Source organism: Canis aureus, chromosome 21 (genome assembly GCF_053574225.1).
Source record: "Canis aureus isolate CA01 chromosome 21, VMU_Caureus_v.1.0, whole genome shotgun sequence".
NCBI classification, from domain to species: Eukaryota; Metazoa; Chordata; class Mammalia; order Carnivora; family Canidae; genus Canis; species Canis aureus.
In genome coordinates, this window is record NC_135631.1 from 16,049,662 (window position 1) to 16,064,266 (window position 14,605).

General features: G+C 35.1%; 2 protein-coding genes across 2 annotated transcripts; both read right to left on the minus strand.

Annotated features, from left to right (window-relative positions):
- Window positions 1–301: 301 nt before the first annotated feature.
- Window positions 302–1,296, minus strand: LOC144293165 (olfactory receptor-like protein OLF2). Its single transcript, XM_077864288.1, has one exon. The coding sequence runs from the start codon at window positions 1,238–1,240 to the stop codon at window positions 302–304; it is 939 nt and encodes a 312-aa protein (XP_077720414.1). The 5' UTR covers window positions 1,241–1,296.
- An 8,580-nt stretch (window positions 1,297–9,876) lies between these two features.
- On the minus strand, window positions 9,877–11,210 carry LOC144292636 (olfactory receptor 5W2-like). Its single transcript, XM_077863290.1, has one exon. It carries the CDS (start codon window positions 11,034–11,036, stop codon window positions 10,104–10,106), a length of 933 nt encoding a protein of 310 aa, XP_077719416.1. The 5' UTR covers window positions 11,037–11,210; the 3' UTR covers window positions 9,877–10,103.
- Between the last annotated feature and the right edge of the window lie 3,395 nt (window positions 11,211–14,605).

The following is a 14,605-nucleotide window of genomic DNA, read 5'->3' on the forward strand; positions in this document are numbered from 1 at the left end:
TGAAAGATTGAGGAAACAAAAATTTGGCAAACTAGGAGTCTAGAAATTTTCAAATAAAGACTACCAAATACAAACTCAAGACATAAAATGAACCATGGAGTATTTAGGGAATGACACATTTGGGTACGGCAGAAACGTATTACGGATAGTTTTTAGATCATACCATATTAGTCAAAACAATTTTGATTTTCTTGAATAAGTAAGACTGGGAGAAAAATATGCACATGCAAGTTTTCAATGAAACCACTTATATTTTATTTATTTTTAAGTTTTTAAAATTTTTTTTAGTTTTTTTTTTAGTTTATTTTTTTAAGTTTAAGTTTTTTTTAAGTTTCTTCAGGGCCTCTTTCACATCCTTGTTCCGTAGGCTATAAATCAGAGGGTTTAGCATGGGAATCACAAGGGAGTAAAACAATGAAATAATTTTGTCTTGATCAAGGGAGTAGGAAGAGCTTGGCCGGAAATATATAAAGAGCAGAGTTCCCTGGAAAATTGCAACAGCAGTTAAGTGGGAGGTGCAGGTGGAGAAAGCTTTGAACCTCCCCTCAGCAGAGTTGATCTTTCTCACCGCTAGGATAATATAGCAGTAAGACACAAAAAGCCCTGAAAGAGTAATCAGTTCAATGAAGCCAAAAATGGTGAATATCACTAACTCATTAACTTGTGTGTCTGAGCAAGATAACAAGAGGAGAGGTGGGACATCACAGAAGAAATGGTTAATCACATTCGACTCACAGAAACATAACCGGAATGTTAATATTGTATTTACTGAAGCATCCATAATTCCCACCAAGTAAACCCCAGCCATCAGCAGGGAGCACATTCTGCTGGACATGCTGACTGTATAGAGCAAGGGGTGGCTAATGGCTTTGTACCGATCAAAGGCCATCACTGCCAGCAGTAGACACTCAGAATCTACAAAGGTACAGAACACCAACCATTGCATAGCACAGCTGTAGAAAGGAATTGACTTGTTCTTGGCAATGAAGCCTACCAGCATCCTGGGTCCGACTGCTGTAGAATAGCAGACGTCACTGAAGGAGAGATGGCTCAGGAAGAAATACATGGGTGTGTGAAGCTGGGAGTCCATCCTAATTAAAATGATCATCCCGAGGTTTGCAACAAGAATGATGAGATAGACAATTAGAAATGTGATAAATAGAGTCACTTTAACTCCAGGCTTATTGCTAATTCCCACGAGAAGGAATTCATTCACGGAAGAGCAATTTTTTCCATCCATTCTTCTTGATTTTTCTAAAATGCTACAGAAATGATCAAGAAATGGTATATCAAGGTATTAACTCTTCTCGACACTCAGGAAAGCATCATCTGTAAATCAAAAAGAATTTATATCAGCATATTCTATTCTTTATATTCTTAATTTTCAGACAGTAGTCAAGACAAATTTCATTGTTATGTTGCTGACAAAAGTTAAAAAAAGTATTTGGTATAGAATTTAGAGGAAGTTTGATTCCGAATTTGGAGACGTCCTTAAGGTATATGATCTGTGTTCACCTGCAGTGCTTTTATTTCAATGGTCGATCATGAATGAAAGCTTATTACAGGTCAGATATAATATTAAAGCAACACTTACATTAAACACAAAATTGGAAATTGCATTCTTATATTTTAAAAATAAATATAAAATTGAGCATAAAATGTTTATGTTCACTGACTTCTTCAAGAATCATGATTTGTTTAAGCCTCTGTATTAAATTTGGGAACAATGAATATATCTTTGATTTAAGAATAATGAATATGTTTGTGATTGTTCCCATTCACATTGTTTTTTGTATTTATTGAGACATTAGATATATTTTAATAAACTTGTCTCTAGTAGTATGTTACTACTTTGCTATGTTTTTATTACTTAACATGCAGGAGTGATCTGGTGCCAAAGAGTGTTTCTTTTGACCAGTAAAAAAAGAATACTAAAACCAAGTGGAAAACACAATATTGAACACATACATTTCCATCTCTTTGGATTTTAGACCTGACTTGTTTATTAAAAATGAAGACAGGAACAAGAGTAATAAATATATCTTTTATAAGCTTCCAAGTGTGTATGCATGCACCTTTCTGTTGATATGTGAAAACTGGCATATGGGTGATGATCTGATTTTTTTTAGATTTAAATAAATATGATTTGTGGTTTGTATGGGTTGAATTTACACAAATTAGTGTTTGTGTTGTGATACCTCAACCATTACTGGGAAAAAATAAAAATAAAGTCAGTGTTTTTCTTTTTAATTTTGATTAGGATAGAAGTAAGTAAAAACAGTTCATTTGCTAATCAAAATGAATTTGACTCACCCTGCTTAAATGGGAAACACCTTCTTTTCTGCCATCAGATTGCAGACTATGAACCAATGAAAATAAGTAAAAAATCATTTTTAATTTTGTAAATATTCAACTCCTCATTTTTCCAAATATAAGCATTTTTTTCTTGATTCTTTAAATTTAGTGCCTCAGAAACCTACCTGGGAAGGGCAAATCATTCTGTGCTTGCCCCTAGCAGCTGAACAATACAGACACATGCATTTTATTTTTACTCCATGTCATTTGGGACTGAAATCTCTCAAGCCTCTGCCCTCACACTTCTATATATACAAATGTTATTAATTAGATTTCTAGTTCTGTGTTTTCCCCCATGAATGTTGCAACAATTTCAGCAAAGAATGAATTTAATTTTTTGCACTTGCACAGAATGGACCATCTTTGGGACTATAAAATGATCTTTATAGTATGATTCTTTGCTACACTGAGTCTATACCATCTTCCTCCAGTCAGATCAGAGCTTCAAAGAAACTCTAATAGATCTTCTACTCAGTTACATTATCTGTTAATTATTCTCTATTCTGTTAAATGTATTACATTAATAAGTTTATGAAATAAAATGATTATTTTCCTGTTAATTATTTCTTTTTCTTATTTTTATCCTGTTTCTTTTATTTCTGAGAAAACTCCTTCACCTTCCCATTTACAAATAGAAAAATTTTTCAATGGTTATATTAAATACATTTTTTCATTATGTGTGATTCCATTTCTCCAACCATGTCACCTGATTGGATTTCAATTATTTTATGACTATCACAGCCATTTGTGCATAGCATACTTTTTCTTGCATTATCTTTATTTTATTCAGATATGTGTCTACATTGTAAGCTCTTTAGTAAGAATAGCTGCATGAGAAATTTCTGTATATCCTGCAGCCCTAGCACCAGCACTGGTACAAATAATTGAATCTTTGTTCTTATTTTAGGTAGATAGGTTGTAGGTGACAGACAAATAGTTGAAATAAAGAGGTTTTTAGTTGCAAACGGTTTCAACTAATATAGATCATATATACATGTGTATATAGAAAAGTGTTTAAGAAAAAACAAGGTTCTATTTGTTTCTTAAAATTTTTGTTTGTTTTTATTTTACTTATTGAAATTTTTACAAAGTTTAGAAGTATTGGAGTGTAATTTTGTGTTTTTTTTCCAAATCCCTTCCAACAGTTATGATGTAATGCTCAATGATCCCTGAACCTTTTCCTGACCTCTTGGTCCCTGGCACCACTGATATTCATCAGCAGTAACCAAAGCTAATCAGTCATTCACACCAGCCTGACTGATACAAACTTCCATTTACCTTTCCTTTCTGTAATGTGAAATTCAAGTATATTTTCAACCAGTGCATTTTGTTCCGTGTATGCTTGTAAGGAATAAGAAAAAATTCATTCACACGTACTTATGTATTTAATTTGAATATATGAAAAGCTAATGACAAAAGAATGGGAAAATGAAAATTTTCAAGGTTCTACTACTGACTGATGGTAACTGTGTCTAATTAAAGATGATTTAAAATTCTGACATATCTCCCATGGACATACAATGTCTTCCCCCCCCCACCCCCCCACCCCCCCGGTTACATTGAGCTGGCCTTTGACTGCTTGGGTGAATACAGTATGGAAAAAATACTTATCTTTCTGGGATTAGTTTTCAAGAGGTATATACTCTTTACAAACATAATTATTTTAACAAAGTTAGTAGTGATCAAAACTAGAAATGAGGAGATGCTCATGAATAGGGTCATAAATAAATGGATTAAGATAGCTCCATTATATGGAACATGATATAATCATTAAAAGGAATATATGAGAGTCCTTTATATAGGTGGAGAAAGATTTGCAAAAGATTACAGTTAATTGGGATATTTAACATGCAATGAATTATATATACACTATTTCCTGAAAAGCAAGTGATGATCATATATTAACTAATGAATGAGCACAATGAAAAACTAAGAAAAGATAAAGAATAAGCTGTTATCATGGGTCATGGGATTTTTGAGCTGTACATTAGAAAAAAAAAGATGTAGCATACTAGAGATGAATGTGTGGAATAGAGTAGTGAGGGGAAAGATCATCTACTAAGAAAATAAAATTTAAAAACTTTAAAAAATTGTATGTGTATGTTTGTGTGTGTTTTGTGTGCATGTCTTTTCATTTATGTATTTCCTTGAAGATATTATTTCCTAGATTTACTAAGATAGGAATAGAGTAGTGAGGGGAAAGATCATCTACTAAGAAAATAAAATTTAAAAACTTTAAAAAATTATATGTGTATGTATGTGTGTGTTTTGTGTGCATGTCTTTTCATTTATGTATTTCCTTGAGGATATTATTTCCTAGTTTTACTGAGATACAATTGACATGTCACATTGTACAGGTTTCTTCCGCTTTTTGAAAGTGTGTGTTACACTACATTTTTACAGAAGATCTACATTTATACTTGCTTTTGCTAACTTCCTGATGTGTAGGAGTCACTCAACTAATTTCTTGATCTCTTTCAGAAGGAATTTTGCCATGTGAGCTACTCATTTGGTGTGTTCGTGGAAAGAGAGGTATTGGAGTCTCCTATGTTGCCATATTTAAAGACTTTCCCTTGGCCCTGGTAATACTGCCTTTGGAAACAGCTAATTTCTATCAGTCCCTGGGGATATGTGAGAAGGATATGATGTAGAATGACTCAGAAGGGAAGAGAATGATGAGGATTGAAGTAGACAAGCAAGAATACAGAAAGCCTTTTGATGTGGTGTCCCTTATTTATGTAAAATACTGAGATAGTCATTATAGGCCATCTGCCCCAGCTTCTGTTTGAGTCACGATTCCCTAAAAAATATTTTCCATAATGTGTTATTCAATTTCACAAATTCAGAGAGAGGAGGCCCATGATTAATTGAATCAGTAAATTCTACTTTTGTAATTTCTTTGGTAGGGCTTAAAAATTCCCATATTTTTAGTTTAAAAACCACTGGATCTGATAAAACAGCCAATGCATAAATCAATCAATTTTTAGATGCCATGATATATAGCTGTCCTAAGGCAGAGAGATGAGTTAATCTTATTACAGGTTTACATGGTCTTAATTAGTAGTAATCCACTGACATCCCATCTTCTTGGACAATATATTTCAAACAATGTTTTCTACCATGCTGACGCTGATAATACCTTCAAAAGAGTAGGTATTAATTGGAAAAAGATCATACAGGTGAAAACCCTAACAGCCTTTTGTAATAATAATAATAATAATAATAATAATAATAATAATGATGAAATTCTTCATAGGTTTTTCCAGCGTGGTACCTCGTGAAAAATCAGAGTATCCCACAAATGCTCCTTTTAAAACCAGAGACTCTTCTTGGACTTTACATCCATTTTGAAATGTTTTCACACAAAGGCATTTTGCAATAGCACCTGGAAAATCTAGGTAGTAGTTTTCATATATCATTTCTTTCATTTCTTTAAACTATCACATATTTCTATGTTAGCTCATATATTCCAACTGGTTATTAACAACCTCCTCGTACAGATGCAGACATTGCATATGGAATCTCAAAGACACTAGGTTTTTCTGGCTGCAAAGCCCTTGCTCTTAATAGACTCCTGATGACAGCATCATGAAATAAGTTCCTTTTAGCAAATAATTCTTTTGGCTAATCTTATAAAAGGCTAAAGTGTGTTTACCATTAAGTTTCATTTGAAAATGAATAAAACCTCCTAACTCTGGGAAAAGAATAGAGGGTAGTGGAAGGTGAGGTGGGCCGGGGATGGTGTGACTGGGTGACAAGCACCGAGGGGGGCACTGGACGGGATGGTCACTGGGTGTTATACTATATGTTGGCAAATCAAACTCCAATAAAAAAAATACAAAAAAAGAGAAATAAAAAAAAACCAAAATAAATAAAACCAGGGAGGACAGGTTTTCAGGATTCTCAGCATCTGGGAACTCCTCTAAGTATGCTCTCTAATGCAGCAAGATTTCAGTCTGTGTGATGAATGAATGAGAGGGCAGCCTAGACGGAGGGTCACCAGATGGAGCCATGGTCTATGTTATATATTATAATTGAACTCTTGAACCTCACCGACATTAGTGTGAAGAGAAAGTAATGTGGAAAGTGGCAGCACTGCACAATTCCAGAGACTAAATAGAAAATAAGACAATTGGTGGCCCCTGAAATTGTGCACCATGGCAACCCCAGGAGAAACTCTCTGTACTGGCCATGTTCTGAGTGACACTTACAATATGCCAATCAAGACAATACGCCTGGCATCACAGATTGCTCTATATTCATTGATGATCTACTGTTGATAGATATTTCCCGATAATATATAATAATCATGTACATCCCCTGTATTTTCTGAGTCTTACTGTAGTTAATTTTATTGCTACTAAACCGGTAAATACAAAATTTGAGGAGGGAAGAAAGTAAGTTGTGTTAGGCATAGACTAGTTTCTGTTCTTGAGTACTCCGGGCACTTTCCTGTTTATTCAGAAACTTCACCTGGAGGTTAGCAGAGGCACAGGGTTTCTTTCTTTTTTTTTTTTTTTTCTCTTTTATTACTGTGTTGCTTTTGTCCTTTGCTTTCTATAAAGCTGGAACAATCCTCAACAAAATTAATACATTTTTAAGTTTGGGAAAAGTGGTTCTTAGTGACAGTTTTTGATGCCTTCATATATTTCTTTGTCATTCTTTGTGTGATGGTCTCAATACTAAGATACCAAAAGTATTCCTGTGGGAGATTTTGTGGAGGCAAGGCGGAATCATGCAACCAATTGCTACTAATTGTTCACCTGTTAAACTCAAGAAACTCATGCATTTGTGTTCCTCAAGACATTTTCTATCATTGTTTACTTCTTTGATCCATATTTGGAGGATGTGGAATTGTCCTTGGTCCTTTCGTCTGATTCCTTTCAAATTAATTTTTCCCTCAGGGGATTTCCCTGTCTAGAGGGGTGTGAAAATTCCTCAGGTTCCATTTTGTTCAACCAGAACCTAAGTTTAGCCTCTCAAGCAGGGCTTTCTCCTCAAGACCATTCAGTCTACTTCTTCCCATGATTTACACCTGAGCTTATGTGACAACATTATTACTGCAAGTTAGAAAACCTAATTTAATTCTCAATGGATGTCAATTTTCATTAAGAATAAAGTTATAAATAATTGAAAAAATAATGTTTTTAGGATAAATTCTATACATCAGTTAAAAGCAAGTGAGGAAAAATTATCTCTAACTACAGGTTTGTGGATAACCATGGTGATACTAAAGCAATACCAAGTAGGTGACCATCCACCCAGAAGATCATATTCTTTCAAAGTAGTTATCTGTCCCTGAAACATTGAGTATCATGACAGAGTGTTCCTGACATGATGCTGGTACTAAAGTACACTAAGTTTCAATTGTCTGCATTTTTTATAATCTGGAGGGGAGTCATAATACACTACATTTAAGTATTCATTTTTATTCCTTGAATATCAAGAAAGTTGGATATCCATTTTAGAAGTGTCTATGAAATTTTGAATTTGCATAACTGTCCACTAAAATGGGTCATATTTACAACTATGTGACCTTCTGAAATATACATTACCTGGCTTTAATTTTAGGAAGAGGAAGCCCACAATCAATCGAATCAGTTCATTTTATTTTTTAGAATTCCATTTCTAGGGTTTAAAAGTTCTATTTCTTATTTCAAGCTCACTAGATCTGATAAACTATACAGTATGTGGATCAAATTAGTCTTTAGATGCTGTAAGATATGGCTGCCATAAGGGGAAAAGGTTGGTTAATCGAATTACATATTAAAATTCTCTAAGTTGTTTGTTTGTTTGTTTTTAATGATTTTATTTAATTATTTGAGAGAGAAGCATGGAGAAGCATGAGCAAGGGGGAGGCAGAGGGAGAGGCAGAAGCAGACTCCCCGCTGAGGTGGAAGTCCTATGCAGGACCTACCTCAGGACACTGGGATCATGACCTGAGCCAAAGGCAGATACTGACTGAGACACCCAGGTGCCCCTAAAATCCTCTAAGTTTTAACAGCAATCCACAACCTTTCTATTTTTCTTGGACTTTTATATTTAAGGCAATGTTTTCTTCCATGCAGCTGCTCATAAGAAACAATTTCAAAAATGTATATGTTCCTTGAGAAAAAAAATGTACACATAGAAACCTTTAAAGCATTTTATTTAAAAAAAAGTAAATTTCTTTACAGTTTTTTTTTTTTTTTTCCAGCATGATTCCTAGTGACAGGTCACACTCTTCAACAAATGCTGTCTTAAGGAGCAGAGGAGCTGTTTCTTCCACTCTGAAAGGTTTCTGCCCAAAAATAATTAAAAACAGCAGCTACAAAATCTAAGAAATTCAGTGGCTTTTAGCTTCTACAATTGTAATGGGTAATTAAGAGTGTCCTTGGGTCTGATATGATTTTTCAAACCTAAGAATATTTCCATGTTATTTCAACAACTTGCCTTTTGCTTCAATCATTAGAAACTAGAGCAGAGAGAGATGAAATAGACAAATTTCAAGAACATACACACATGAATACTCTTTACCTCTAGTGTAATTAATATGTAGGTCTTTATTGATCCATTACCTTAGTATCCACAACCATTTTATGTACTTTCTTAAAAGTTATAATATATATGACTATATAATGCATTATGATACATAATATACATACATGTAACATATATAATGTATTATATATACACTATAATGTATATATAATGTATTATATATACACTATAATGTATATATAATGTGTGTGTGTGTGTGTGTATATATATATATATACTGGCCACATACCATATAGTCATATAATTGTGTTAATAAGTTCTAATAAACACCCAAAAATGTTATCTGGTGTTTTAAATTTCTTATTTATTTGTTTTTCCATTTTGTGTCCTAGAGTATATACAGGTACTTTGGATAATGGGACTGAAATGCTCAATCCTTGAAATACAATGCTCCCAATTTCATATAAGAAGCAGTGAGTTAATAAATAGAATTATATTAAAACTGTTTTTAAAGGAGATGTTTAAGATCTGAGACTCAGTATCTCTAGCCAATGAAGCTTTTCTTTTACACTAGATTTAGATATTTTCTTTGGATAAAACCCCCTGTCTTTACTTCATATTGAGTTTGAGATTTGTGAATTATTTGGTGCCTTGTTAAGTATTGTTGGTTACTTTGAATAGATTATAAGATTCATTAATATGAACACTACTAGGTGTACTATGAAATTTAAAGCACTTAAATACCCAAGTTCACTTAGTAAGCACACAGTACATCTAAATGTAATAAATTCATGTTTGAGGGATGCCTGGGGGACCAGTGGTTGAGCATCTGCCTTCAGCTCAGGTGGTAATCCCAGGGTCCTGGGATGAAGTCCCTCATTGGGCTCCCTGCCGGGAGCCTGCTTTTCCCTCTGTCTATGTCTCTGCCTCTGTGAGTGTGTGTGTGTGTGTGTGTGTGTGTGTATCATGAATAAATAAATAAAATAAAATAAAATAAATTAATGTTTGAATGAACAAATGAACACATAAAAATCTGGCAAAATTAGAAAGGTCAGAAGAGTTTTACACAAAGATGGAGTACCATATATAAACTCTAGACACCTAATAAAGTATGTTATATTTAGGGAACTGTAAAATTTTTGTGACAGAGCATTAAAACAAACTCATTTTGTTAAATTAAGGTTTTGAGACAACTTTCTTTCTCTTGTGCGATGCAGTATAATTTTACAAAACAACAACCATGATGCCTGTGTGTGTGGTATAAATATTTAAAACCACTTTTTAATTTTCAGTTTTTTCAGCGCTTCTTTCACATCCTTGTTCCGTAGGCTATAAATCAGTGGGTTTAATGTGGGAATCACAAGGGTGTAAAACAATGAGGTCATTTTATCTTGATCAAGGGAGTAGGAAGAGCTTGGCCGAAAATACATGAAGAGCATAGTTCCCTGGAAAATTGCAACAGCAGTTAAGTGGGAGGTGCAGGTGGAGAAAGCTTTGAACCTCCCCTCAGCAGAGCGGATCTTCAAGACTGATAGGGTTATATAACAATAAGAGATAAGAACTCCAGAAATGGTACTCAGTTCAATGAAGCCAAAAAAGATGAATAATGCCAACTCATTGATCTCTGTATCTGAGCATGAAAGGAGGTAGAGTGGAGGTAAATCACAGAAGAAATGATTAATCTCATTTGATCCACAAAAGCATAAGCGGAATGTTAATGTTGTATGTATCAGAGCATCTGCCATTCCCAGCAAGTAAACTCCAGCCATGAGCAGGGAGCACACTCTGTTGGACATGTTGACTGTGTAGAGCAACGGGTTGCCAATGGCCTTGTACCGATCAAAGGCCATCACTGCCAGCAGTAGACACTCAGAATCAGCAAACATACAGAAGATCAAGAATTGAAGGGCACACCCAAAGAAGGGGATTGATTTGTTTTTAGCTAAAAGGTCTACCAACATTTTGGGCCCAACCGCTGTAGAATAGCAGAGGTCACAGAAAGAGAGTTGACTAAGGAAAAAGTACATTGGTGTGTGAAGCTGGGAATCTATTATAATTAAAATAATCATTCCAAGATTTGCAAACAGATTAATGAGATAAACAACAAGAAACGTTGCAAATAGTGTCACTTTCATTCCAGGGTTATTGGTAATTCCCAAGAAAATGAATTCTGTCAAGGATGAGCAATTTCCTTTATCCATTCTTGTATATTCTTGTCTCAAATTTTGAGAAAATGATCAAGAAAGTGATAGATGCACATATAACTCTTCTGACCACCACAAAATATCTGTAAAGCAGAACACAATTTCTTTTTGAGATTGTCTTTTATACTCATAAAATTACTCGGTCAATAGTTACTCTTTAAAGAAGCACTACTATCTAATGTGGCAATAACAGAAAATATCTATGGTAGGTGGTTGAGGAACTTTGATCTAAATCTAGCTGTCGGGATCCCTGGGTGGCGCAGTGGTTTGGCGCCTGCCTTTGGCCCAGGGCGTGATCCTGGAGACCCGGGATCGAGTCCCACATCGGGCTCCCGGTGCATGGAGCCTGCTTCTCCCTCTGCCTATGTCTCTGCCTCTCTCTCTCTCTCTCTCTCTGTGACTATCATAAATAAAAATTAAAAAAAAATCTAGGTGTCATTTATGAGGTCTGTGACTTTCTATAAGCTCTTTGATTTCCCTGGCCATTATCTTCCTTATGTCAAGGAAGATATTTGGATGAGCTAATAGATCATTACAGCTTCAAAATTATATGGAAGAAACACCAATGTTAGAGCACGATGCAAGATGTAGGACTAAGCATTTTGTACACTTGAAAATGTTCCATGAACACACAAAAAAAGAGTAATTATTATATCCTTTCAATAGCATGATTTGTTTAAAAGATTTTTTTTCTTTTAGTTTTAGAAACAATGACCATATTACACACTAATAATAATGAAAATAATTATGTTACTGATTCTGGTCTGAGTTGACTTTAGCTTTTGCTGAGACATGAAATAAGCATTATTGACCTTTCTCTGGAAATGTATTATTGCTTTGCCACGGTACTCACAACCTATTTGTGGAGTGGTCTGGTGCTGAAGAAGGAGTCTTTTCACCAAAGAAATGTGCTAAAAAAAAACCCAAAAAAACAAAAAACAAAACAAACAAACAAAAAAGTGAAAACAACAGAATGTAACACACACATTTGCATCTCCTGGATTTTGAATGGACCTCTATAATATAAAATGGAAATAAGATAATGGCTGAGTCAGCTAAGTGTTTGACTCTTGACTTTGTCTGAGGTCATGATCTCAGGGTCGTTGCAGTCCCACATAGGTCTCCATGCTCAGCATGGAGTCCACTTCAGAGTCTCTCCCTCTGTCCTCGTCTGTCCCTCCACACCAACCCTGTTCTCTGTCTCTCGAAAAAACAAAAAACAAAACAACAACAACAACAAAAAACCCCAAAAAACCAAAAAACAAAAGGGAAAAGGAATTAAGATGAAGTACATCAAATGCTTCTGAATGATAACGGTTTGTGTATGTATGAATGTGACATATATTTTCATGTGTATATGTCTCTGCTGTACCTGAGAATAGAAAATGGACAATGGACTTGTTCTTTAGACTGAAGTGAATATGGCATGTGGTTCACATGAAAATGCATTTGTGTACATTGCTATTTGTAAGGTTGTACCTACATTATTTTTTAAAGAAAGCAAAAAAAAACAAAACAAACAAACAACAACAACAACAACAACAAAAACCCCACTTAGATTCACGTATATAATTACCCAGTGATGAAAGGAATAGAAGCCTGGTTGGTTCCTGTAAATCAACATCAAAGTAAAATAACCAAAAGATTATATTGCGAATACTAAGTTCAGATAGATCTTTTCAGTTTTGAAAAGAAAATATATTTGGTCATTAAATTGTGGAGTTTCTTTAATTGAGTAAGCAGGAAAAAGATGCTTTTAGAAAAACACAAACCTTTTTTCCCCCTACACAGTAAGGATTTTTCCTTATATTCTATAAGTTGGAACCTTGAAGCCTACCTGAGATGAGCAGGTCTTTGGTGGCTATACAATAGGCAGCTGGCATTTTATTTTAGCAGATGCTTTGGGGACTTAAATCTCTGAAGCTACTGCCCTTAGGCTTTGATGTTACACAAACATGTCATTAATTATATTTCTGGTTCTGTGTAACCTCTGTGAATTCAGAAACAACTTTAGCAAGGGCTGAGCTTTAACATTTCACTACTGTCACCAAATCGATCTATGCCAGAAAGAAAACTTCAAATTATTATTATTATTTTCAAATATTTTATTTATTTATTTGACAGAGAAAGAGAGAGGGAGAGAGAGAGAGAGAGAGAGAGCACAGGCAAGGGGAACTGGAGAGGGAAAATCAGGCCCAGCTGAGCAGGGAGGAACCCAGCACCCTGAGCCAAAGGCAAATGCTTAACCGACTAAGCCACACAAGCACCGCACCCCCAAATTATTTTTATAGTATGCTTCAGCTTCTCCATATTTATATCATTCTCCTCTAGTCAAAGAGAAAATCTGATGAAACCCAAGTCGACCCCTCTTTAATCATTTCTAGCACCTTTGGATTGTACATTTAGTTTCTTCTGTATTTGAAACATTCTCCTTCACATCCGATTTAGGTATGTTACTACAATTCCCTAATACTTTATTTTTTTATTAAAGTGTCATTGAGTGCTGTAAAACTTACTCTTTCAGAGTATATAGTTTTTTTTGTTTTTTGTTTTTTTTGGTATTTAACATATTTTCAAGGTTGTTGAGCCATTACTACAGTCTAATCCCAGGGACCAATAACCAATTTTCTAATCTGCACACTGCCTGCTCTGCACATCCCATAGAAACTGCATTATATGGCATTTGTTAAGTGGGATGAAACTTCTTTCCTCCAGCCCAATGATTATAAAGTTCATCCATGATTATGCTTGCATCAGAATTCTTTTTTTTAAATATTTTATTTATTTATTCATGAGACACACACACACAAACACACACACACAGAGAGAGAGAGAGAGAGAGAGAGAGCACAAAAGACTGAGAGAGAGAGAGAGAGAGAGAGAGAGAGGCACAGACACAGGCAGAAGGAGAAGCAGGCTCCATGCAGGGAGCCGGATGTGGGACTTGATCCCGAGTCTCCAGGATCATGCCCTGGGCTGAAGGTGGCGCTAAACTGCTGAGCCACCCAGGCTGCCTTTGTGCCAGAATTCTGTTTCATTTTACGGCTGAATAATATTTCAGTTTCTGGATATAATACTTTTGGCTGATTCATTCTTCAGTTGCATGAACATTTGGGTTGTTTCTGCCTTTTGGCTATGTGAACAAACGTGCTAAAAGCATTCTTGTCAATTATGCCTTGCTTGCCAGGCTGCTGCTCATGAGGGAGCATATCTTCTTCCCACCCCCCATCACACATCATCCAGCATCTCGTTGACTTTAAGATTCCATCACCTTTTCTATACCTAGTATATCCTTTACTGAATTATGTTCCCTTTGTTCATATAAAAAATATATAAGAATATATAAAATCTACTACATTTGAGACACTTCAGGAATAAGACCAACTTTTATATTTTGTGTTCTCTAAGCTTCCTAGTACAAGATTTGCAAAAGTAACTGCTCTGAGATGCCTCGGTGGCTCAGCGGTTGGGCGCCTGCCTTTGGCTTGGGTCGTGATCCCGGGATCTGGGATTGAGTTCTGCATCAGGCTCCCTGTGAGGACCTGCTTCTCCCTCTGCCTATATCT

Excerpts from the sequence above, each read along its gene's own strand:
- LOC144293165 (XM_077864288.1), bottom strand. The coding sequence starts at position 1,240 with ATGGATGGAAAAAATTGCTCTTCCGTGAATGAATTCCTTCTCGTGGGA.
- LOC144292636 (XM_077863290.1), bottom strand. The coding sequence starts at position 11,036 with ATGGATAAAGGAAATTGCTCATCCTTGACAGAATTCATTTTCTTGGGA.